This window comes from Pagrus major, chromosome 21 (genome assembly GCF_040436345.1).
Source record: "Pagrus major chromosome 21, Pma_NU_1.0".
Lineage (NCBI taxonomy): Eukaryota > Metazoa > Chordata > Actinopteri > Spariformes > Sparidae > Pagrus > Pagrus major.
Window position 1 is genome coordinate 22,383,926 of NC_133235.1, and position 25,621 is coordinate 22,409,546.

The 25,621-nt window shown below is 44.9% G+C and overlaps 1 protein-coding gene across 4 annotated transcripts in view; it reads left to right on the plus strand.

The window, feature by feature from the left end:
- The window catches only part of LOC141017408 (zinc finger protein 521-like), a 92,660-nt gene that overhangs the window by 6,324 nt on the left and 60,715 nt on the right, over nt 1-25,621 (plus strand). For 2 of the 4 annotated variants that reach the window (XM_073492116.1, XM_073492115.1), the window contains exons 2-3: nt 1,421-1,474; nt 9,473-9,673. Coding sequence is in view for 2 of the 4 variants with exons in the window: in XM_073492115.1 (XP_073348216.1) it covers nt 1,421-1,474; nt 9,473-9,673 (255 nt within the window). In the remaining 2 variants the exon portion in view is untranslated. Of the gene's footprint in view, nt 1-1,417; nt 1,475-9,472; nt 9,674-25,621 lie in introns of all 4 variants that reach the window. The other 2 variants (XM_073492117.1, XM_073492114.1) reach the window with 1 other exon arrangement.

The following is a 25,621-nucleotide window of genomic DNA, read 5'->3' on the forward strand; positions in this document are numbered from 1 at the left end:
CTGATGCAGTCCTCTTCGCTGGCTCAGAGGGATATACCTCCACGGCGTCCAACTATGTCTATTCCATCACTTTTTAATTGATTTAGTTAATTAATTGCCAGACCCATGACCGTTTGTTTAGCATATTAACTAAAAATTGTTACTAAGGGGAATATTTCTGATCATTTTTTTGAGTGAATAGTGGCATTTCAAATAAAAGCGGCTTCCCTGGGTATTCGGTTTTGGCTGGACAAGGCCCGACAGCGAAACATGGTTGCTCCGTCGTTTGCCATCTTCATAAGAAACAGCTCAACACTTTCCTCTTCATTTTTCACTGAGGTTTGACACCCTGCTTGACACTGACTCGTGCTCCCCTGAGGGAAAGGCTTCTGCCACCATAGGATCCTGCCTTAATTATGCAAAGTACAGGATATTTTGTGCGATTTTAAAAGTGCGCCAGTTTCTGCTTTGGCAGTCACTGCCACACTCCCCTACTGGGAGGTCCTGTCAGACTCCCCCTTCCTCTTTGCCAGGAAAATGAAAGGCTAGAGAGAAAAGACATAATGGAGAATGCATTTCAACTGCAGGGGTGGAAGGCAGAGGCGTAAGAAGTCCTCAGTGAGACCCCTCATTTTACATGGAACAGGTGGGAGACTCTTTTGTTCTCTTCCCGCTGTTAAAATCCATTTCATTTCTTGTACTTGACATGCCACAAGGAACTCTCACCAGTTCCCAAAAAGGCTCCAATGTAAAAGGTTCCTACCTTTTACTAAACAGAAGTCATGTTTTTCAAGGCCAGCGCTGTTGTCAAAAAAGTCAAAAGTGGTTTAGTTGCCATGCGCCTAATGAGCAGATCTGAGTGCCGATCAAGCCGTCAGTGTTTTGTCAGCCATCCTGTTAAAGAGCAAAAGCACTTTGCGGCTTTGCTTTGGCTCGTATGACATGTAGTGTGAATATGTTTATTTGATAAAGGTACATTTTCTTTGCATTTAAGTTTGGATCAGCGTGGGGAAGGTCCATGTTTATTCTGGAATCTACAAATTTTCTTTTTGATACCCGTCTAATTTAGCTAACCGTGGCACTGTACAACCTCCTCGCTCATGCAGTCATCAAGGTGTTTTCTACTTGGTCACTGTTGATGTTGGGAGGACGTTTCATGGGAGACCTTCATAATTCATCAAGTCATTACCCAGTCCAATATGTTATTTACGTGGGTGGTTGTTTGCCTTGTTGCCAAACCTCATACATATGAAAGGCTTGTGTGGATTCCCAAACCACAGGTTGAGCTGTCGAAAGCTGTTGAAATCTCCTGGAGTTTCCATACAGAAAATCTCAATAGTAAATAATAAAAAAGAAGGAAATCTCAATGTGTCTAACTTGTTTTTCACTGTTAACTGTTTCTTTCCCTCTTTTTCTCCCCGTTCTCTTTTTCTGGCAGTAGAAGACAATGTGACAGAGGACCAGCACAGTCCCGGGCAGACTGCCATTCCAAGCGGTAATGCTCCATTTCATATTTCATCATTTTCGGCTGGAAAGTGGATCATGTGTCTGTGTGCGTGCGTGTGTGCGTGTGTGTGTGTGTGTGTGTGTGTGTGTGTCTGTGTAAAATCTTTGTTGGGCTCAGAATGACATAAAGTATGTATTTCCTGTTTTTGAGGTTTTTCAGAATGTAAACTGCATGGTTGCATGTGTTTTTATAGCGGTGGCAGAGCGGTGGAGCTCCTTTTCTTTGTTTGTGTGTTTGTGTGCATGCATGCATGCAGGTGTGCTTAAAGCTGTCCTTCTGTGTGTTCCTGCCGATTTTTTTTTAAGACTCTTTGTTTCCCAACCCTCTGTATGATGTAGAATAGAGCTACCCAGATGAATGTGTCCTGTCTGCATGCGTGCCATTCACAGTGGCCCTCCAGGAACAGAGCGGTAATTCAGGTCAGGCTAGCAGAAAGCCCCCTATGAATGAAGCCTGCTCCTGATGCACCACACTGTATATTTTCATTTCATTTGTCTCTGGTAAAGGTTAAGTCTCAGGCGTGGTTATTTTAAACCCGATATGGATGGTTTTGCCCAGCAGGCTGGGGACCCTGGATACTCCTAGGCTGCCACATTAGTCCGGCATTTACCCATAGCTTTCAGAGTGCAAAATACAGATAGATCCCGGCTTTTCTCAGCAGCCTTTGACTACAGTATTCTTGTTTTAAGGGTCTTTAAATGTAGATTCAAGTTTCTTGAAATGCAGCAGCAGCAGGCCTCACACCTCAGACATCTCGGAGCACAAATAGTGCAGTTTCTGATCTCTTTCTCGTGTGTTTCTGCTTGACCCCTGAGCGTGTAATGCATCAGATATTGCGGTAAACACGTTACATTTTTGCTCATCTCTGGAAAAAAAAAGCAGAGCGATATCTATCTGCTGCTGTGTTAATGTGTATCGATGGCTATTGGTGGGTGGTTCTGTGGAAAAGAAACTGCCTGTTTAGCCCCTCTCAACCCCAGCTCAAGGGATGAAGGACTGGGCATAAAAGGCAGACTTGCCTCGGAGACCTCCTGTCATCCAGAGCCAAAGTAGAGCTAATGAGTGTGCCTGATTACAACGACCCCCTCAGACACACGAAGCTCCCCTCTCCTCCCCGTCCCTCCACCACCTCTATCTCCAGAGTGAGGGGAGACAGCCGCCACATGATCGATGTCTGCCTGTGGAGAAATCAGGAGGGCGCACAAATTAATTTCTCACTTTCCTCATTTGACTTCGTCTGACTGATTTATTTTTTAACCCCCTCGACGAATGGTCAACGGGAGAAGCGTTTGTGTTTGTGGCAGTAAACTTTTAGGATGCTGGGGTTTTTCTCTCGCTATTTGGCCAATTTGTCACCTCTAACTTTTTAAAATGCCCCTCTGCCGCTTGTGTGTCAGACGGTCTTTTATCGTGACAGCAGTAATTCATCCTTATGGTTGGTTATGGCCCAAACAAGCTCTTTTTAACGTCAAATTGAAAGGCAGTGGAAAAGCTTACCTGCTTTTCATGCATTTGCCACTTTGACAGACACGGCCACAATAGCCATTAGTCTCCTGACAAGCTAAGGGCTTAATCAGACATGGTGTCAAGATCTGCCTCATAAGTAGACCCCCAGTCGTGCTCTTCTGTGACTCTGCAAGCGTTCTGCAGACCCTGCATCCTGTTTCTCATTCATGTTTGATATGTGGCAAAGGCAAAGGAGAAATGCTAACAAAAGAGACCCTCTAAAAGACAGACAGTATTATGCATGGTATAGAGGGGCAGGAACAGTATGATATCTGAGATTTAATGAGGCAGTGTGCTTTTTTACACAGAGAGTGTCGAGCAGGCTTAAGATCTGCAGCTTGGCTTTACCACTGCGCTGCCTGTGTGTAATTATAACCACATGCTCCTCGCTTTTTCTTCTCTCTTATATATACATCCCTTTCTTTTTTCTCTTTCTTTTCTTTTTTCGCTCTCGGCTATGTCAGATCGAGGCTGCTTTTTTGGAGCGGGGTGTCAGCTCTGTCAAAGTGGAGTGGACTGAGGCAAACAGAAGTGTTCTAGAGATCTGAAGGGGCGTCTGGGTGGCAAGGTGCCGTAGCGTAGAGTAGCGTAGCGTGGCGGTGTGGTGCGGCGCCTGAGACTGGAGCTCTGGCTTAGGCTGAGGCTGCCCCACAGATCAATGTGCTGCAGGAGCACACTACAGCAGGAAGAGGAAAGGACTCTTTCACTCCAGCACTTCAGAAAATCATATTCTCTATTATTCATTTCCTTTGATGTTTTACTGCACTAATGGCATAGCAAGGCGCTCCGTTCAATATTATCACTCCCTGTGAGAGAGCGTGTGAGACAGGGTGAGGGAGAGAGAGAAGGAGCATTTGGTGTGTTCAAATGTTGTTCCCCAATTCAACCGCTTTGATTTCCGTTCTTCTTTGGATGCTTTATTTGGCGTCGAGACTTTAACGTCTGCGTACCTGTGATTATATCTGCTGCTGCTGCCTTTCATCGCTTGTTTTTGCTTCTCCTGTAATTGTTTGGCATCTTTGCTACTCTCATTTTTGCACGCATCATAAAATTTTCATAAATATACTGCATGTTTTTTTTTTGTAACATACACAACAAGGTGGGCAACATTTTCTGCCATCACTTGGCGCTCGTAACGTGCTTAGCGTTTTGAGAGAAACTGCTTTTGACAAACACCTCTGCTAATCTACTTTCAGATTTCAATGCATCATGCATCAAAATATTAAACAGCAATTAGTCCTTAATATGAATCTGGGGGACTTGAAGCAGATAAATCAAATTGCACGCACCAACCATATGAACACAGACATCCCCACCGCCCACCCACCCCCATGCAAATTCTTGACGATCGTTAACAATCTGGCAAGTGTCGAGCTCACAGTCTCGTCGTCGGATCATGACATTCTTTAATGATGGGGGATCAGTGGATGTGACGGTCTAAGTGGAGAGCCCCCAAATCCCATCCACACAGAGGAGGATACACTCGGAGGCACATGTGGCATTAGAATGTAGTGTGACCTATATATGGCGGGTGCTCTGCAAAAGTTTTAGATTTTTAAATAATGAGGTGCCGGCAACCGTGTGAAGGTTATTCAATCTTAATGTCCTCCTATTTCTGACAGCCTCCCTCACTCTGATAAAGGAGCGTACTCACCTTTGATCAGGCCCGCCGACATGTGTCGACAGAAGCTGCTCGCTGGTTAAAATAAATTCTTAATTCGAACTTGGGGGTGGGTGGTTGTAGGGTGGGTTGCAGGGGAGGAGGGGCATCATAGGATCAGGATCTCTGGGAGATGATGGGGAAATGAGGAGATGGGTGAGCTGGTAATGATGTTTTTCGACACTGAGGTCTTTCATTGCACAAAGACAGACTGAGGCTAAGCCCTGATGGAGCCAGACATACTGTATCTACAGGCAACGAAGAACATCGCCCTCAGTGATTTCACACTTCACTTGCTCAGTGATTTGGGGCCGTATCTGAATGAAGTTCAGTATGAAACACTGACATCCATCACATGTTGCATTCCAAAAACTGCTTTTGTACCCAACAACAACTTTTCCTTGTCTGAGGCGCTTAATATTTTATTTCATCTTTAAGATAGGGTTAGACAGAAAATCTCCAGTGAGGTTAAAAAGCAGGGTTCATGGTAAGAGTTAACTTTTCAGAGCAAGATTCGACCGATTTCTTTGTATTTTTTTCCCCTTGAGAATTCCTGTACATTCACCCCCTCCCTCCTCTCCCCATGGTCAGCGTCTCCACCTGTCTCAGTGTGTGGGCCAGACAGTGGGGGTACAAGCGCAGTCTCCCCTGCTGGGGACCACGGGTCCCTGGTGGGGCTAATGGAGCAGAGAAAAGAATATCAATTAAAAGGTTATAAATATTTAAGAGCAGAAATATTCAATAATATAAGGGTGGGGGGTCCAGGGGACTCTTCAACTCACAAGATGAAAGTTGTGGCGTGATAAATGTCACTGGGCTCCATAAGAGACAAGAGTGTGTATGGTATGATGGATGGACTCGGACTCAGACAGATATTACATGCCTCTAAAGATGTCAATCACCATTCAGATTTCCACTTTTTATTAGTGCAGTACTAATGTGGTTTTAGTACCTTAAAGATTGAAAATTCATCTTTAAAACTCTTTCAGTCTGATCTTTATTATATTCCCAGTATGAATAATTTCTCAGTCCGAGCTACGATCATCCAACTTCGAGCTGACCTTATCAGAATATGGATCAGCGGTCAATGAAGCTTCCCTCTTGTCTTCACCTTCTCCAGCGACATTGTCAAGCTGATTAACAAAATTAACAAGCGCGTTAGGCACGATGAAAAATTTCTCAATATGCCACACATCTTCTCCCCCACCATATTCCACATTTGATTGTCAAGATTTCCAAGCGTGCTGGTATTGATCTGCTGTCCAGCCTGTAGAGACTGGTAGAAGAGGATGTCCTGATCTGATGGATTACTGTATGAGGCCCAAAGGCACAGGAACCTCAGTATTGACGTGGCTCCTTTAATCCCAGGGTTGGACGTGACCTTGCCATGTCAAGCCACCCCCTCATTCCCCGCTCCCCCAACCATCCCCCCCACAAACATGTAGCAGTTTACACTTCCAGCAAAGCATCACAGTGGTGCACCGGAGGTCACTCGGCTCGACCAAGAGCGCCGACCCAGGTTGGATTCACTGGAAGTTGCAGCTGAAACTTGTCACTCGAAACAAGAGAAAACAAGGGAGTGAAAATCAAACTCATGCATAAAGCTCTTCGGGTTTTAATCTCTCAGTGTGTCCAAAATCGTTTGTCATTTAGTCGTTAGCATAGATCTAATACCCTTAAAACAGCAGCTGCGGTTACATGAACGATAGTACTTCAACCGGATCTGATCATTGTGATTAGAGATTTAGGCAGATGCTAAAATTAAAGGGTAACCTCAACAATTTTACACATTAAAGTGTGTTTACGGGTCTTCAGGAGTACTACTTCATACTGTATGTAAAAAAGTAGTATTAGTAAGTAGTACTTATTCTTCTTTCTTTTCACAAACCTGGCGCCTCCATTTCCCAAAACCCAGCCACTGGAGGTTATTTATCAGATTACATGCATCTTCCTCTCGAGCCACAACAGACTTTTTTTTTTTTTTTTTTTAAATATGCAGTAGCACTCCCCAATACCTTTAAACACACTTTAATGGTTTAATTGGTGGAATTACCCTTTAAGTGATCTAATAAGATGTAGGTCTACATGCCCTTAATCGATAGCAATCAATTAAGCACTAAGTTCCTGTAAATTCAGCATACGTCTTATTGACAAAGCAACAACTATTTCAACTTTTAAGGTGATTTACCGGCTAGATCAAAAATACAAGTGAAGGTATTAAGTGGTGTTATGTTATGCTATCCCAATGCTTCTGTCCCTACCGTAACCTTGTTCATGTCACCTAGCATTACCATCACATGGAGCAGAAAGAATATATTTATTTCAACCAGAGAGAAATGATCAGTTTTAGCATTAACATGGATGTCAGCCACTAATATTTTCCTATTGAACTGATTATCGAGGATTTACACGACCAGTCTTAACCTGACTGAAAATTCTTTCTGATCGGGGCCGGATCAGGGTAGTCTCTCCTAGAGCCCGACTGATATACCGGTTGGCCGATATCAGCCTGTCACAGATATATTGATACCAGTGTATATGTTGTTGATATCGACCATTTATGAAAACTTTTTGGTTTTGAAGAACACAGTGAAGATCACGATGCTTGGGGTGATTTACAATTATTAAATTTCAGGGGAAGTTTGACGTCATGTTAGACAAAAGTTTATTGTTACTCGTGAACTTTGTAATATCCTACTTCCATTCATTTTTTTGTCACAAGTGTTTGATAACCACATTTGTGTGTATACTGGCTGATATATATATATGGGAATTATTTTATGGTATTGGCATCAGCCCGAAAAACTGTATATCAGTCTGGCTTTAGTCTCTTCTGATTGCGGTGGTTACATGAGGCATTTTCATTCTGACTGGGCCATTATTGTCTGTCAGGGCAATATTAGGGTCCATGTAAGTGCAGCTAATGTGAGGACATCAACCTAATGAGCATCAGAATAAAATGCATCTGCCTTCTGCACCGAGAAATGCATTTTTACATTTCACTTAAAAACATAAAAATGCTTGAATGTAGCCATCAGTTGTTTTATCTGACAGGCCTGAGCTGTAATATTAGAGAAATTAATGATTCATAAACGCCGTTGGAAAAAGTCTTGGAAAGAGTCTTAACCTCCTCCACAGGCACCTTGTAAAAAAAAAGACATGAAGTGTTCACATCACATTTCGGTGCATATTGTGAATTCCGCGCCTGTGTGTGTGGATGAATCATAAGTCTATATTGTGTGGCTTTTGGCCTCAGTCAGAAGTGTTTCCCCCAGAGCAAGAAAGGCCTGCATCTGTGAGGATTGGGTTGGGATTTTCATTTTCTTGAAACACCTTCTGTTCTGTTCTGCATGGTCCCACCAGGGACCACAGTGCTGATATTTTTAGAGGGCATGTTCCGAGAGCCTCAGTCGCCAAGAGGGAAGGACAATGGAGGGTGTGATGTTACATCAATACTTGGCGCAAGAGGGGGAAAGGAAAAATCCTGGGTGGCCTTGATGAGTTCTGGAACGTCTTTCCTCAAGGAATTACACAGAGCACCCTACAGAACGAGGACTTAAAATGGCCGCCCATGTGTATATACACCCGGTATATATACACCCACACCTGCACGTGTCGGTGCCACACACTCCTTTGTCCTGAGGCACTGTTAACTGTGTGCTAGGCGAAAAGAAAAAACAGGCTTCCTCCTAACGTTTTCCCCTCCAGAGTTTTAGGACAAGCTGAGGAACACTTGCATCAGTGGGGCTTAAAATGGCTGCCAGTGAAGTGCAAGGGCTCTTCTCCCCCACAAAGCCTTAAACCAGGGTGACATGATTGTTTGATTGTAAGTATGGCTTTTTAATCAGTCTTATTGTGAAGTGTAATGGTCACAGCAGGAGGAGAAAGAGGGCTGCAGGCTATGCTGCCTATTTATAAGAAGCTGCTGCAAGACAGATTTGCTTTACCGTGCTTCTGAGCGAAGATGTTTATGGTTCGCTGCGAGGTTTGATTTGTCGTCCGAATATTTTAGCATCACGTGAAGAACTTTAGATTATGCTGGTGTTGTGAAAGATGATTCCTAGTCCGGGTTCAGGGTAGTCAAGTCACCCACCCCTGGCACTGCTGCAGCACAAAGCCAACAAGAGACAAAACTGCAGATGGATTGAAGAATATTGATGTGCGCGACCCGCGGCTGCCTGCGAGCAAGGCTGAATAATTTAGGGAAGTGTGTCGTGACGACAGCCTAACACACACCAATCTCAGCTTTGTGTGTGTCTTACTGTGCTACGCTCCATACATCCACTGTTCTTCTGGCCTAGATGTCTGGGTAATATGGCAAGGTCTGTCTCCTTGGATCGACGCTGACTGATGCAATTCAGCACTCACTGGTGGAATTTCATATTTCTTTGGTCGAGCCAAAACTGCAATCCAGGATTTATTAACTACACATATTCCCATCAGTCTAGTTTCATATACTGAAGTTTTGCTTGGGTGAAGCAGGGCAAACACAACGTAAAACCATTTTCTAATAACAGAGCTGTGTGTGTGTGTGTGTGTGTGTGTGTGTTAGATTTGTGTGTGCGAGCATTGTGCCACCCTGTCTGTGTGTGCCTGTATATCTCTCACCCTCACCTGCCCAACAGTTCTGTTATGGCATGAGTGGTTGAGTTACAGAGGCCCAAATTGAACCTGCATTTTTATTACAGCTTTTATTATTGTTTTTATTAAATCCAGAGTCTAGAAATCCATTTTATTGTCACCCAGAGGAAGCTGTAGTGCCTCACTGTGTGGGTCACCCCTCTGACTATGTGGTGCTGTCATTTCCTGTGGCTCGGCAGATCCAGAGTGCGCCCTCGAGAGGGCGGCGGAGGATGGTGAGACCGGGCGTCTGAGGAAGAGGCTGCTCTCTCCAGAGGAAGGAGAGGAGGGAGAGGAGGAGGACGAGGAGCCCGCGCTGCACAGCTGCGACAGCTGCCGGCAGGTGTTCGAGTCGCTGAGCGATCTCACCGAACACAAGATTAATCAATGCCAGCTGACAGGTAAACAACGTTCAGCCCACCGAGCCTCCCCTCCACTCTGCCACTCAGCTCTTCTCCCACTCCCACACTCGCTCTACGCCTTCACCAGAGAATATGCCACACTATGTGTGTTAGTACACTGCACCAAGGGGAGCAGCAGACTACCAGTCTTCTTGGTAGATCTCCAACAACACAGACACACACAGGCCTCACACACATCGCACATTATTTAGATGTGCTGTGCATCAATATGTACAGACGTGACATACAAATAGGCCTCCATGTGTCCTCATAATAGATCACCGTAGGCTACAGGATGTGTATTTATAGTATGTGCATTGTGTCCTTGCCTGTTTCAGTGTAACATTTTATACAGCACTATACTAATTCTAACATTTCACTAGAGAGCAGCTATGAGGTCCCAGAGTAACCAGACCACCAACTGGAAACAGATCCTTGCTCCAGGAAAGTCCCTTAGCCGGTCCCAACGCTAGCTAGCTGCAGTAGTAATACGTAGTGGGACTGAAAGAGAAGGATGCCATTGGCAGACTGTGTCATTGACCTGTTGATGGATGAATAGGGCTATAAATACCCTGACAAGGTGGCAGACAGAACTAATGATGTGAACTGAAGGTTTCCATGTGCTTCTCCTGGACTTGCTGTCCTCCTTTACACGTCCTGATGGGCCGCGTCGAGAAACACCATCTGACACACATTTCCTGATGTTTGGGCACAGACCCTGTGTCTTCTCATCTTGTTCAGAAACAGAGCACGAACAGCCTAAAATGTAATGATCCCGTTTCTGATGTAGTACAGAAGCGAAGTCAGTCAAGTCAAGTACACACAAGGCATGCTAAACAGACATTAATTGGTTCAGACGTTAGTCGATACATAAGGCAGCTTTTTACCCTTTTTGGTGTCGTAAAGTAGCTACAGTTTATTATCGTGTTCTGCTTAGAAGAACACTGTGTAGTCTCAAGTCTGTTTACATTCAAGCACAGTTTGATTTCATATTTTGCAACCCACAATCAGCAAACCACAAATTATGGGGTAGATATCCCACGAGTTTTACAGAGATTTTCCATTAACTGTAAGCAGTTCTCCCAAACTGGGTCTTGTGTTTGTTAGTCCGTGTATATAACCATGCATACGTGCATCCTGTCATGCCCCCGTCAGTGTTCATTTAAGCACAATTGCATGCACGTCCGTCGTAATAGAGTGACTTTGCACGTGCAGGTGCTCTTGTTTACAGGTACGTGCGCCTCTGGTGTGCTCATGTGTGCGCAAATAAAACGTGACGCTCAGTCGACGAAAGGTGTGAAAATCAATGCACTGTTCACTTTCCCATTACTGTCATCCAACAAAAGCATTCATTGGTTTGAGAAAAACTAAGTGCTGAACCTCCTGTCACCCTTTTTTCCCCCGATGTAACACCCAATTCCATCAAGCCGACACAGATTCAGTCTGTTTGGGAAATAAAAACACAAAGGGCATTATTTAAAACATAGGGGGGACTGCTTGAATTGAAATGATCTTTTAATTAGAAGTATTCGGCGGTGTAATACTCTGGAAATAGTAATGTGATTAAAAAATGTGTATTTGATTCAGGGGCAGGCCTTTTATGTCGTCAACGTGGTCATGACTGACTCAGCCATATTCCTGCTATAATTAAGGCTGGCTTTTATAAATGTCAATCTTACGGACAAATAACTCTTAATTGCTCAATGATGAAAAAAAACACAGTTTGGATAAGAGCCCCCGTGGAAACCAAACAAAAGAATCTAATTGCCATTAGGGTATTGTGATTGTGCAGAAACACTCTATTAGTATTCAAACACAGTGGGAGAAAAGAAACTTCTAGATGGCATACTAAGTACTTTGAATGTGTGCGTGCGTGTGTTTGTGTATTCGCCGGAATATGGGAATATGGGAGGAGATTTCCTATGTGGCATTATGTAGACATCCATGACCAATTAATCTGCCTTACATCAAGTCTCTACTCACAGATGGATCCTTTATTAGAACCATTTTCTAATCAACCAGCAGCACCTGCTAAACCCTCCATTTTTACAATTTCAAATGTTTTATTTTTGGTAAACAAATTGCAGAGCTTGACTGGAACCAATCCACATATGGAGATTTGCTTGCTGTTCCCTGACAGAACTCGGCTCGTTTTCCCCCCCAGCTGATGTCCCATAAGCGCATACAGTGTATTAGTGGAGCCAGACATGCCCATATACACCCACTTCCTCACCTGTTTTATATCTGGGCCTTGTTATATGCTGTGTCTGGGCTCTACAGTAAAACACAAGTTTCACAACAGGAGTGAGACAAAACAGACTGAATAAAGTCTAAACAGATTCTAGCTGCATGTCGACCACGCCCGATGGACGGAGAGAAAGAGAAAGATGTTACATGTCACCGCGATCAATGGCGGCCATTGTCTCCCCCCCGTCTGGCAGAGGTATAACACCTTTCCATGCACTTAAGCCGTGACCACTGCAGTGCGCTAAGGGAGCGCATGGGTATGGATTGCCTCGTGTCCCTGATGCGATCGGTGCTATTGATCGCGCTAATGCTGGACTGCGGAGGAAGGCGAGAGTCTGAGAAAGGGAGCGAGGGAGAAGGAGGGAGATGGGGAGAGAGGAAGAGAGAGAGAGAGAGAGTGCTGAAGGAATGCGTCCCCAGGGAGCCCGTCTTGGGCTGGGGCAGGGCTTCAGGAATGCTCCCCAGGAGATCCCAGTGAAGGCTAGGGCAGGGCTGGAAGAATGCTCCTCTAGAGAGTTGAGAGTGGAGGCTGGCTGGGGCAGGGCTGGAGGAATGTTCCCCCAGAGCACCCCTTTAACTCTGGAGCAGAAGTGGAGGGGCTCCACGGGGGGAGAGCGCTCCCCCGTCCACCCTCCGGCTCCAGGATGGCTGCGGATCAGGTTTCCGTGTGGGGATCAGCATCCTGCCGACAGGGCTTTAGGCTGCCCTGGGGAGGAGACAGGAGGCTGAAGGCATTGCTATTCCATAGGCCTTTCCAAAAACACTTCACGATTGCTTTGTCTCACTGTCTCACTGCATTGTCTGTACTGTATTGTTACCGATCCTTCATGGGGAAAGAGAAACAGTGTCTGTAGTTTGACTTTTGTTCTCAGTTGGCACAAGACATGTTCATATGATAGATATGAGATTGCATCGGCAGGCACGGAAGCATGCCTTCAGACCTGCTCGCCAAAGAAATACCCCGCTCCTCAGCTCATTTCAACTCGTGTTTACTAGCTAGCCCACACTGTAAATAAAAATAACACATCTAGCTCAGAGTTTAATTCAGAAGATTGCATTTCCACAAAGCCTTTCACTGTCAGTTCTCCAATTCCGCGTCTCTGAAGGTATTTGAATAGCCCAGTGCACACATGGGCTGTCAGCCTGGTGGCCATTCTTTCATTACGGGTCCAGCTCCCTTGAGCAACACCTTTTCTTGTGTCCTTCACTAGAGGAGGGGCATGGCTGCTCCCCTTAGAGAGATCCGTGCCCTGCTATTTTAACCCTCTGTGAGATGACCTTTTTAATAAGTGTCTTTCTCTGTTTTCCTGCCGGCCACTGTGCGAGCAAACAGAGCATGTCTTCTGCTTCCCTCAGATAAAGGAATCAATCAGAGAGGGTGCAACAGAGAAAGAGAGAGAGATAACTGGGCCATATATGGATTTATATTATGTAGATTTCCCCTTTCTTCTTCCCTGTAGACATTGCAAAATGCACTCAGCTTCAATAAAATACATTTCAGATTTATGAGAAAAATACAAATGAAATATTAATACTGTGTGAAAAACAATAAAATCCCCGCACAATGCAGGAGATGGTAATATGATAGAAATAGTTTAGACAAATTTCTAATATGAGGTCTCTGTTTGCGACAGGGAACTAGACAAATTTTTTAAACCCGCTGATATATGTTCTCCTCCTTCCACTCCAAACCACGACATGTTTGTTTGAAGTGTTCGGATTCATTTACATCAAGTCTTTGGGTCAGCAGCATGGAAACATTCAGTAATACCCTCAACTATGAACAGGCTCCTGGCAGTCCATGTTTTCTACAAACTGTTTCCAACAGGCTCTATTGGTTGTACTGGGTTTCCTTTTTTTTCAACTAACTTTGTGTATTGATCCAACAGCTGCTTTGTGGCTGCCAAGAAGAATGTGCCAAACTGCAAAGACTTTATTTGCTTCAAAAGGCCTCACATAAGAGGAAAGCGACATGAGCAAGACCTGATTAGCCGAACTCTGAGCCACTGCCGTTCATCAGAAATTCTGCTGTGTTTTTGCCGGAGCGTCTTGCGACATCCTGGTACAAAGAGCAGCACACTGATTACAAGGCTTTGAAAGGAGGAGAGGCGGTCAGGGGAGAATAGCTACTTCTGGCACAACGCAGCCACTGAAAAGAGACCTCATGCTAGAGTGAGCTCTCAGAATTGGGCTTGAGTCTTTCCTGTCTGTGTGTTTGTGTGGGGGGCAATATTCAATGTGTCTATGGGAGAAGGAGAAATAGGTGGGGAGAGACAGAAAGGCAGAGACGGAAAAGGGGAAGAAAGGGAGTATTAAAGTAGATGTTTGACTCCATGGCGTAGCATCCCCCGTGCGTTTCCTCTCTGCGCGACAGTGCCAGTAACGTTAACAGGAGTGTCATTAGGAATTCAAAGCATATGCCCTCGTGAGGACGCCCTCCTTCTCTCTCCCTTGTGCTTCACACAGCACACATTATGCACTGTATAAAGTATTTATTGGTCTTTGTCAGACTAGGACTGCATTTTCTGCAGGAAAAACAATCAAAATAAGAATAGAGGAGCCTGTATTTTTGTGTTCAAGGCAGAAATGACAATGGTCAGAACTGAGAGCCACATCCCCCTCTATCTAACACACGCTGTCTCTCATGGATTTGCTTGCCCAATCAGTCATCCGCTTAGGCATGCAAACATACACACACGCACACACACACACACACGCACACACACGTATTAACGCACACACGCGCACACATGCTCGCAGCACCTGCGTGCTTGCACTTTGCATTTTAGACGACACATAATTCATCGCCCAAGAGGCTAAACACATGCTGTGACTTCATCCAGTTGACCTCTTTCTTAAGTAGGTAGCCACAATAGCAGGGGATGACATGTGGACAAAACAGAGATAATCTTATGTCCTCACCTAGAACTACACGCGCTGAGCGAACACACTATATCAACGACTCTGTTGTTATTTCCCCCTCCACTATGTAGCATCCCTTTGAAAATACTGACTTCAGTCGTGTGACAAAGACCTGGCCATGGAGCGGTTGTCTCGGTTTCTCTTGCTCTCTTCATCTCTCCCTGGCCCTGGCTCTGCCTGCTCTTTGTTCACTCTCTTCCTCAGCCTGCAAGTCTTTTTCAGCGGCACAAGCAGAAGAATGGCACATTAAATCTTAATAGGACTGCGTCTGGCCGTGTTGAATTGCAGAGCGTGTTAAGCCGGCGCTTTCCTCCCCCTTGGCACACGCTCGTGGAAGTGGAAAACAATTGAATAAAAGAAACCGCTCCCTCCCTCTGTAACACAAGTGACTTCGGCTGCCCTGCTGAAGCTATGAGACTGAACCGACTCTGGCTCACAAATGGCATAAGCTCTTACTGAGAAGCTGTAACATAAATGACATTAGTCCTTTTCAAAATACGTACGCTGGAAGGTAGACATAGGATTTACCTGACCACCCACCATGTAGCTGTTGCGTATTCCCTTTTCAGTGACAGGTGGAAAATACTGCCTTAAAACAAGACAGGAGAGATGTGAAATGTATTAAGACATGGGAAGGACAGAGAAAGAAAGGGGAAGTTTAAATGGAAAGGGGGCTGGGCAGAAAAAGACAAAGAGGTAGAGAGAGACACAATCAAGGTAGGGGAGAGTCAATCTTAGCAGCAGCAGCAGCGATGTGAGTCCAGGCCTGCTTTGTAAGGCAGTCAGAGGTGGTAATTAGCCAGTGATGAGTTGACTGGTTGTGTGTCCAGTGCACGGCACTGCTGGGTGGGGCTGTGGGAGGTAGATAAGGCCAGCAGTGGGCTTATCTCTGAGAAGGACAGGCACCAGGCCTGCCAGGCAAATCCACCCACAGACCAGCCGCATTTTATTAACAACATCATTAATGCCAGACAGGTTATGTGCGGTGGCTCGGAAGAGAGACAGGAAAAAGTAAAAAACAAATAAAGTCTCAATTCCTGCTTGGCCGGCCAGTCTAAAGTACATAGGCACCGGTTGACGTGTTTTGAAAGCAAGGAGCTTGTGGAGATGTTTACCAGGTAGGCAGCCAACGGAAGGGCACGGAGAGCGAGCTTGGATCTTACCTCTGGGTTTTGCTCACTCTCCTCTGGGTCCCTAGAATTCAAATGATTTTCTTTTTTCTCTTTCAAACGTGGGACTGCTCACCAGAATAATGATGAAGCAGATACAGAGAAACATAACTAGGCACAAAGAAAAGGCAAAAACGTATTTTAAAAAACTTTATGGATAGTCTGGGCTCGGATTTCTGACAAATACTTTGTGAAAGCTTGAGTTTTTTCCTCTCTTCTTTGAGTATGCATGTCAGGTGTGCATGTTATGATTGATTTTTTACTATTAATTCATTAAATACAATGTTAATGAGAAAATACAAAAATGCAAATACCTTAAGAAGGTTTTCTTTATACTTTCGTTTTGCTGTAATCTGATTTCCTCCAATCAGGTGGCACCTGAACAGGTGTCTGGCATGTTGTGAACGTTCTCCCACTCTGGTTTGATTTTATAAACAGTCGTGTGAAGTGCGTAACATGAACAAACACTTGGTTTGTAATTAACACTCTGTATTAGCATATCAAATGCCAAAGAGCTTTTCAGTGGCATGTTTCCCTCCGTTAATTTACACCAGGAGTCGGCAGGATGTAACATGGCTCCGAGACAAAGAAAAGTTCAACCAATCAACATGTACCTCATTCACAGACACCTAACAGAAACATCTACAGGCTTTTGAATCCTGTTAATACTCCCTAATGAAAAGGTCAGAGAATTTTTTGCTTATGCCTGGGTGGAAATGTACTGCACATTGATCCCCATAGGGCTTTTTCCTTAGATGGCTTTTGCCAAATTCGCCAGTAATGGGAGGAAAGGAAGGAGGGAGATGGAGGGCGGTGGAAAGAGTGACCAGTCCGACAGGTTTATGTCTCCCAGCAGGCTGAGCTCCGTGGAGCGGGCCCACAGGAAGGAGCGGAGCCAGCTGTGACGGCATCCTGCTAGCCACTGTGGTTTAGTTTAGGAACTTTGGGGCTACACTATCACCGACTCAACATTTCCCCCTCTCCTCTACCCCTCCCAGGGGTTGTTTTTGTTGGCCAGGGGGTAGTGTTTGGGTGGGGGCCGCTATAGGGCTCTGTGGAACAACCACTCCTATACTTCAGGATACGGCGAGTACAGCCACCCACAAAGACAGGGATTCTCAAATATCGTGTGAAGTAACACGTTTGTTCCTTAGTGCTAATTGCCATTTTCGGACTGGAAGGTGGGTTCATAAATTTAGTTTTATGGGCAGGATGGGTGTCGTTTAAGGCCTCCAAGGCCACCAGCTGGACTACACTTTGGCAGAGGGAACATTGTGTGTCGGGGCAGAATGTAATGGCTTGACAGTAAAGCCATGCTGTCAGGTAATACAGAGATGTCCTCTTCATGTTAAGAGCAGTGGACAGTAGGGGGGGTCCACCACTGCTGAGAATGTAAAGGTCATCTAATCTATTCCACCTCCAACCTGCCTGGCTGATCGATCATCCTGGAGGAGTCAATCGATTTGATCAGAGAGCTTCTCCTAAGAGATGGCCTCCCAAAGAGTGGCTGGGATTCTGGCTAGCAGAGCGTGCCAGCTTGGTACATGTCTCTGTGATAAACCAAGACATTAAAATCCCTGATTAAATAGTAACTCACCACCTGTGGTAGCCATTCTCTAAATAAGCTGCTGATTTAACACAGCAAAGAAACACAGAACTGTTACCGTCACTTCATCGTCTTAGCAGGCTCATTCTATATGCAACGCATGTCCAATAAAATCAGATCAACAAAATCCTGCAGGACTGACTGACAGTCAAGAGAGATTGGGCTGTAGTAAACAGAGTGGTAATCTTTATATTAGGACATTATGTGCCCCCAGTCAAAGCATGATGCATCTTTCTCATCATGAACTTGGTTTGTAGAACATACCCCACAAACAAAGTCAACAGACAAAACCATCGTGTGATTGGATTTTAATCCAATTGCATTATTATTCAGGCCTCCCATTGGCCATTCATTACTCTCACATGGAGCCTGTGTGGGTTGTTATCACCCAATCAGGCTCAAGACTGTATTCTGGAGAGCATGCTTTCGTTTGCATCCTTTAAACCCTGTGAGCCTTCCCTCTCTCCGGGCCCGCCAACGGAATACCTAATTCCAAAGTAAACTGATTGCTCTCTCCAACAAGATTACGCTGTGATGATGTTAGCCAAATGAGACCGCTATTCGGATGCAACCGGGGCAGGCAAGGATGCTTACTGCAGGATGACTGATCAGCATGTTAAGAGAAACGAGGTTGGAGAAAAAAAAACGGAGGAGAAAACGAGGGATAGAAATCGAAAAGAGTGTGAGAGAGTTGTGCGCGTGGGGGTGAGCAGAAATGTAATTTGCTTCTCACCTCAGGCGACTGGGCTCTGAGGCCAGTAAATATGCAAACAAGCTGAGCCTGGCCATCAATATGAAGACCCTAGATGATTACTAATCTCCACCACAGAAGTAGATTGAGGTCTGTTGAGCAGCGCCAACATGAGGGAAAAAAGAGGGAGTCCAAACCATATTGGCATTATGCGCAACTTGGAGTTGTGGGTATATTTGACCTTCAATTTGAGATGATATACACTATTTATGATGCATACAAATCAGCCATACAGCACCATTAAAACTATTGGTGTCTTCAACCTAAAGGATTGTACTGTATATACAATTCAGAAACTATTACCCTAACTTCTCAGTACCTTTGAACCTTCCTCTCACCTCACCTTCGCTCTTTTCATCATGGAGAACTCCTTGTCTGATGTGAGCTCTTAGACGTGAGGCGCAGTAGTTTACCAGCCCATTGTCATTCCCCATCCGTAATCCGGGATAAAAAAAACCTATGGGACACGGACCAGGCTGGAGTCATTAGGTGTGTGCGTGGCTTACCCAGACAGCCAGATAAACCAGATGCCTCGGGATGGCCAGGGGTCATCTCTCTGTGAGAACACGTTGTTGATGTCCTTGTTTCTCTCTCTACCTCTTCTTCACCCGCACTCCTTCTCTTCTCGTAGCCATTCCTCCTCTTGCTTTCTTTCTCCCCCTTGATTGTTCTGCACAGTCATCTCAAACACAGAGGTCCGTGTTGGAGCTTAGCAGTCGAAGAACCTGTCAGCTGAAGGGAAGGGGGAAAGACAGACAGGGGAGTTGTCTGTGGCCCTAGGTTGAATGCCTGAGGGTGCACTACGTGTGGAGGGTAGTTAGTGCAGAAGGACGCACCGCAGTCTGCAGGTGAATCCTCTCATTTTGAGAGACTTAATGCATTTGAATCATCACCTCTAGGGGGGAGTGTTATGACTTTCTGTTACAGGAGGAACCTTGATATGAAATGCAGCAAAAAGTTGTCTGTTTTTTAATTTTTTTTTTATTTCTAAATACAGCAGGAGGGCCACGTAAGAGGAATATATATTCCAAGAATGTCTTCTCAGTCCTAAACATAATTGACTATTCCTTGTATTTTAGAGTGTATTTCCAGCATTGAGCTTTACCCTCTGCAGTGAGCGCACAAGGCTTGAGGATGTTTACCTGGCATGGTGCCTGTTGTAGCTGCCCTCCTGTTGAGGAAAAGCAGGTCAGGCTATAGCTTTGTGTTTGTTTGTTTGTGCATGGAAGAATTTTTGTAGGTGTGTATGCGAAGTGTGTGTATGTGTGTGTGTGTGTGTGGATGAGGAGGAGGAGGAGGAGGAGGGGGAGATCATTAGGATGGAAAGGGTCAGAGAGCGCGTTACATTCAGCCTGGAAGAAAGCAAGATGTATCTCCAATGTAAGCATTTATTTTTCAGGATAAGGTGGGGTAGGTTGGGGGGGTGCAGGGGTTGATGGGTAACTGGACTCTCGATCCAACTAAACCGTCCATCTGCTCAGCCATCAATCTTCCCCCTCTCTATCCCTCTGTTCATTTACTCATCCAGCCATTTATCCTTCCTCGCCCGTGGCCAAAGGGCCATGTCTCTTTGTGGCCCTGATAATCTGGACCAATTTCCTCTGCAATTTATTTCCCAGCCAACCACCCACCTGGTCAAGCAGCATCAAGCTTCTCAAGGTAGAGCCACTCATCCCAGCAAGCCCCTTCCCACCAATCATATCCTGTTTTTTTCCTCCTCAAGCCTTTGTCGTTTGAAGTTTCAGTACTGGCATCCTTTCCTCCTTCCTTTACTGTAAACTCTGACACCACTCAGCCGCCATTGTTTAACATCCTTCTCTGTCTTTATTTCCTATCATCAGCTTCCATTTCTATCCGCCCCCCCACCCCTCTCTCTCTCTGCTGCCTCCTCTCTTTCTCTTTCTTTCTCTCTCCCTTCCTCCCTCCATCCTGTCATGGCTCCTCAGTATTCTGCTGCTGTCTTGTGTGGAGTGATTTTGCCCAGACACGTCTGGCTCTGGGTAAAGTGCGGTCCCCAGAGAGCGCGCTCCGCAGCCCCCAGGTCGCCGGCACCATGAATACATTATGATCCCCATTTCCATCCTGTTGCCACGGCAGCACTTTTGGAGCCGCAGGGCGATTAAGACGTGTGCTGTCGATATCCTGATAGGAGCAAAAGTTGGATCTGGAAGCTGGCCTTTGATCAGAATCCATCCTCCCGCCTGCTATTGGTGGTTTCAGTGCAGGATGACAAAGAGATCTTTTGGCTTTTTTTGATTGGTTTGACAAGCTCACCTGCATACATGTACATAAGCATACCATGCATCCTCCAGCTCTTTCTCCCACCTCTCCGCTTTATCTCCGTCTTTCCTGCCTGAAACCATTTCCCTCCCTTATTCGCACTTCCGTTGCTCCTCCCCGTCACCGCAGTTCAGCTAAGGCAGCATTATACGCAGTCTCTCTCTGCTCTCTGATATTCTGCTTCCCTCACAAAGGAAGCAACTCCCTTACCTTTTATTGTTTCCTTTTTTTCTTTGGGGGATGATGTATAAAACATGGTGCCTCAGGTAGAGGATGTTGGGTAGGAAGCCATGTCCCCCTAAATGGCCAGCCGTGTGCATGCGCCTAACACTTCACTGAGCAATCTGTCAACATGTCAGCAACACATGTTTTGTAAAAAGCCTCTGGTGGGAGCCAGGGGAAAAAAGGCACTCCTGCCAGACCAGAGAGGAAATGCTTTTTTCTCCTCTATGCAGTGGATTTTCTATTGCTGGTGCTCAGTCCCACGGGCCCCCCAGCACCACCCTCCCCTCCCCCACACATACACCCGTTGTCTGCACTTCAGAAATTTGAACTGGGGACCCTCGAGGGGGTTTACTGGGAGGGTGGGGGTAGGCTGCGAGGGAGGGGCTCCCTCTTTTTCAGAGCGTATGAAATTGTGAAGGTATATTGTGGCAGGTCCCCAAGCGGTCTTTTCTAATACCTGAGTTTCTGGCGAAGCTGGAAATTACCAGCGGCTCCCCCGAGGGACGGCTTTATCCACACCAGGAAGGGGAGCAGAACTCAGTGGGGAGGTTACTTAATGCATGGCTGAAATAAAAGAATTTCTGAGAGACAGAGGCTGAAAAGCTAGCTTTTTTTTCTCCTTCTTCTTAAACCCCCCCTCACCCCCGTTCCCTCTCCCTCTCTCTTTTCCTCCCCAGTAGTATAGTTTACTACTCTCTGCCTTCTCTTGAAGGGTTCTAGTTTAATAAACTTTCAGAGGATCCTGCTGGTGCAGACAGCTAGACAAATACCCTTGTGTGTTCTCTTTTGTCGGAGATACAGCTTTTTGTTATGTTCTTGCAAATTTGATTTCTCCCTCTGTCTTTCGTTTTCTCTGCCGCCCTCTGTCTCTCTCCCTTTCTGCATTTGTCTTCATCTCCCTCGTCCCTCTCTCTCGCTTTCTGTCTCTTTCCTCAATACACACACACACACACACACACACACTACACACACACACACACACACACACACACACACACACACACACACACACACACCAAGTCAAACTCTGTCTCTTGTGGTTGAGTTTATTGTTTGGTCTGTCTCTTCGTTCTCCCCCTCTGTGCTCCCTTTTGTTTTCTGTATGTTTTGTTGTATTGTGCAGAGAGGCTGAGATGCAGATAGAATGCAGACAGTTTGCCCTGGGTGAAGAGTGCGCACACGCACCCTCGGTATCTCTTTAACAAAACACATTCATCTGTTTACACATGAACAAATGTCGAAAACTACCTACATTTTAAGCGCGGGGTGTAAGGTGTTTTTCATCAAAGAGATTAAATGTATCATGTTTTGCAATTTACTCATCCCTCTGTGTGGCCTTATTTTCCATTCTCTGTATGCCAGGGTGCCCTTTTCTCTGGTAATCAGCACCTGTATCTGATGTCCACGGATCATTAATCTTGTCTTGTTCACAACCTCAAACAAAAAGAAAAAAACACAACACAAAAATCTCATCCCATGTATGAAACGCCCCTCTCTCTCGGTTTCTTTCTCCCTCTCTCTCTCTTCCTCCCCCTCTACTGTTGGTAAATAATTCAACCTTTTCCCTGTAACAAGTGCTGGCCTTAATAGGGAGCTGTACCTGTAGTTGGGATAAACAAGGCAGCCGGCCTCACCAGTGAAACAGAGGGATTTGGGCTTCATGAGGGCAGAGGAATAAGTCGTTTCCTTGTGAAAGGCAGAGTAGACTGGCTGACATTAATTAAACCCTATAGGATAAAGGTTATCTGAGGCCCAGCAAAGCAGAGACCGTGCATGCGGGATGTTATGTCTGCCGAATTCTAATCAAGACTTCTTATTAAAGCGACACGTGTGAGCTCAGGCATGTATAATATGTGTGGTATGTTTGTGCTATTATGTTCCAACATCTGTGTATCTCAGGGATCCGCTGATATAAGGGGGTGACAGCGTTTCATCCAACAGAAGAAAGGCGTTAACATTTTTGACCTCCCACCTTCAGCAGATGCAAGCTGACAGGGCTGTAATTATAATATATATTGGGGAGGCACATCAACCCCCTCCCCCCATTATATTGATAAAAAAAATACAATTATTAAAAATACTTAATGGAGTCATAATTATAACGTAAAGGTACAGTAGTGGCATCTGGCGGTGAGGTTGCAGATTGCCCACCTCTCACCTCCGCTAACTACGCGAAAGGTCTTCTCTAGAGCCGGATCGCTACTACAAGGAAAAATGTACACAGCATTGAGGGCATAAAATTTGATATTTTTGTTGAAAGATAAATAAAAGACGGATTGTGTGGCGTGAGTTGAGCACAACAGCATCTAATTTGATTTACTCCTGGAGGATGCAGGTCGGAGAGGAGAGCGAGGAAGCACAGCTGGTACTGGTCTATCGATATTGTGGAAAATGAGTATTGAAACCATTTCAAATGTTCTGAATAAATGTTTTTGGTTCATCGATATTTTAACACTAGTGAAAAGTAATACTTGAGTAAAAAGTCTACAAGTATCTGATATGTAATGTATAAGTATCGGAAGTAATTTTCTGGCAATAAATATATTTTGTATATATTAATATATACTGTATACTATGGGTCGATGCAATTTAATATTCAGCATTTTTCCAGTTACCAGAATCAAGGTGCTTCTTTTGTTTGCCAATAAAATAAATTAATTTATATATGCGCTACTTTGGCTCTGATGCAGCATGCAATCTACAAAGTAACCAGAGACTTAAGTTACAAAATAGGTAGTGGTGTTAAAAGCACAATATTTGTCTCCAAAATGGAGTGGAGAGGAAGTATAAAGTTGCTACTCAAGTACAAGTACCTAAAAAATGTATTTAATTACAGTACTTAGGGTAAATGTACTTGGTTACTTTCCATCACTAGTGTTACTGTACGTAGGATACATCGCTGTCGATTGTTATTGTGTTAAGTGTTACAAAGCAGAGGAAAGGACAGGAGAAGACTATAGAGCAGGAAAGAGGGCATGAGACGACAGCAGAGGAAATCAGATTTAGTCCTTCTCACTCTTGACTCCATGTCTTTGGCCTTGCAAGCTGATAATCCAACTGAATATACTTTTTCAAAAAATACAAAGAGCAATCTAGCAAGCACCTCTGATACATTTTCACTCTTCTTCACATTCCTAAAAATAAAGTCTGAGATAACTGGCTAGAGACTTCCATGTTTAGAAAACATTGTGTTGCCCACCATGCTCTGTGCCTCCTCACCAGAGATCCTCCCATGGTGCACCTGTGACTGAGTCACCTGACCCGAGCTTCAGCATAGTGCTCGGGTGCCATGGCTCATGTTTTACAAATTACCCAGGGGTTTCTTGCGCCAACTCTGTGCCCATCTTTTCCTCCCTTGCCGTATGCATAGTGCGTGGGATTATATTCCCCAACTCCAACTCCTCCCTCAGACAATGAAGAGCCGCAGAGACGACAGTCACCTCACTAACCCAAGAACGCCAAGGAAAATACAAATTAAGATGGGGAGAATGCACTGCTCTGACCTATTGGCTGCTTCTTTTGTTTGTGCTGGATGTAGGCTGGTTAAAGGAAGAAAAAAAAACAGCACAGATCCTGTTACAAGACGGATAGGGCTCTGTGTGTAATGTGTGTGTCATCAGGACTCCAGCGGTAATCTTAGAACATCTCTTTCTCTCACTCTCATCCTGACTCGTCAACTTATTTGCATGCCAAATGTAATTAAAGGTCACCTTATTGGTAATATTCTCCTGATATTTAAAGTAGCCAAGTGAGATAGGCGCTGGAGGAGTGACGTGGGTTTTATTACCATGCTATTGTATGGCGTTTCTATATTAGAGCTACAGTAACACTAGCTCCTTTCACAGTAATGGCATAATAGTAATGTCTTCTCCTTTCATATACAGATAAAGGCCGATGTCCTCTCGTCTACAACAGCCCAATGAAAAGTAATTAGCTGATATGGATGGTGCTGTCAGTGATAACTGATATTGGGGGACTATTACATTCACTCTCTCGAACGATGATCCTCGAAAATGGGTTCATCACAGTAAGCTGCACATTCAGATAGACGTGAGATTAGCGCGTATAAGAAGGAAAAAGTCCTCATTGCTGCAGGAGGGTTGCGTATACTCTCAGAAATGAAGATACTTTAATGAACTGCGGTCTTTTCCTTTTTATTAACACCTCTAATATTTGATTTATTTGCTTAATATTTTCAAGCTGATTCCGTATGTAAAGTCATGCCGAGCACCTGAGGCCTTTCCTAAAGTTTACTTGTATCGAGTGGATGATAATTCATATGGGGGGGTTTGTTGGCAGTCGGACCGAGTTCCTCTCCTGAGAGGAACATAAATAGCCTCCTAGGTGGTGGTGTGTAACTAAGTAAATGGTTACTAAGCCAAGCAGTGCTGGGCCTATGTAAATAGGCAGAGGAGAAGTATCCATTGAGGTGCTGGAGTGAGAGGAGGGAATTCAAGGGTAAGATGAACCTCAGTAATCCCTTTTTCTATCCTGACCCTGAAAGTTTTTCACCGAGCACGTCAGCATGCAAACTTTTTAGCAAAACAATCCAAGGGAACTTTTTTTTTCCAGCTGATAAATAGATAAACAGGAATAAATCAATGTGAAGTGATGAATGAATAAGTAAAATGCCCCGTAGTCATTTGTCTGGTTGTATTCAGGCCTCATATTCTAGCCCTGTTCAGTAAATGAAGATGAGGGTGAGGGCAGCGAAGGAGCTGCTTCATTCGCCAAGGCGTGTGCACGTA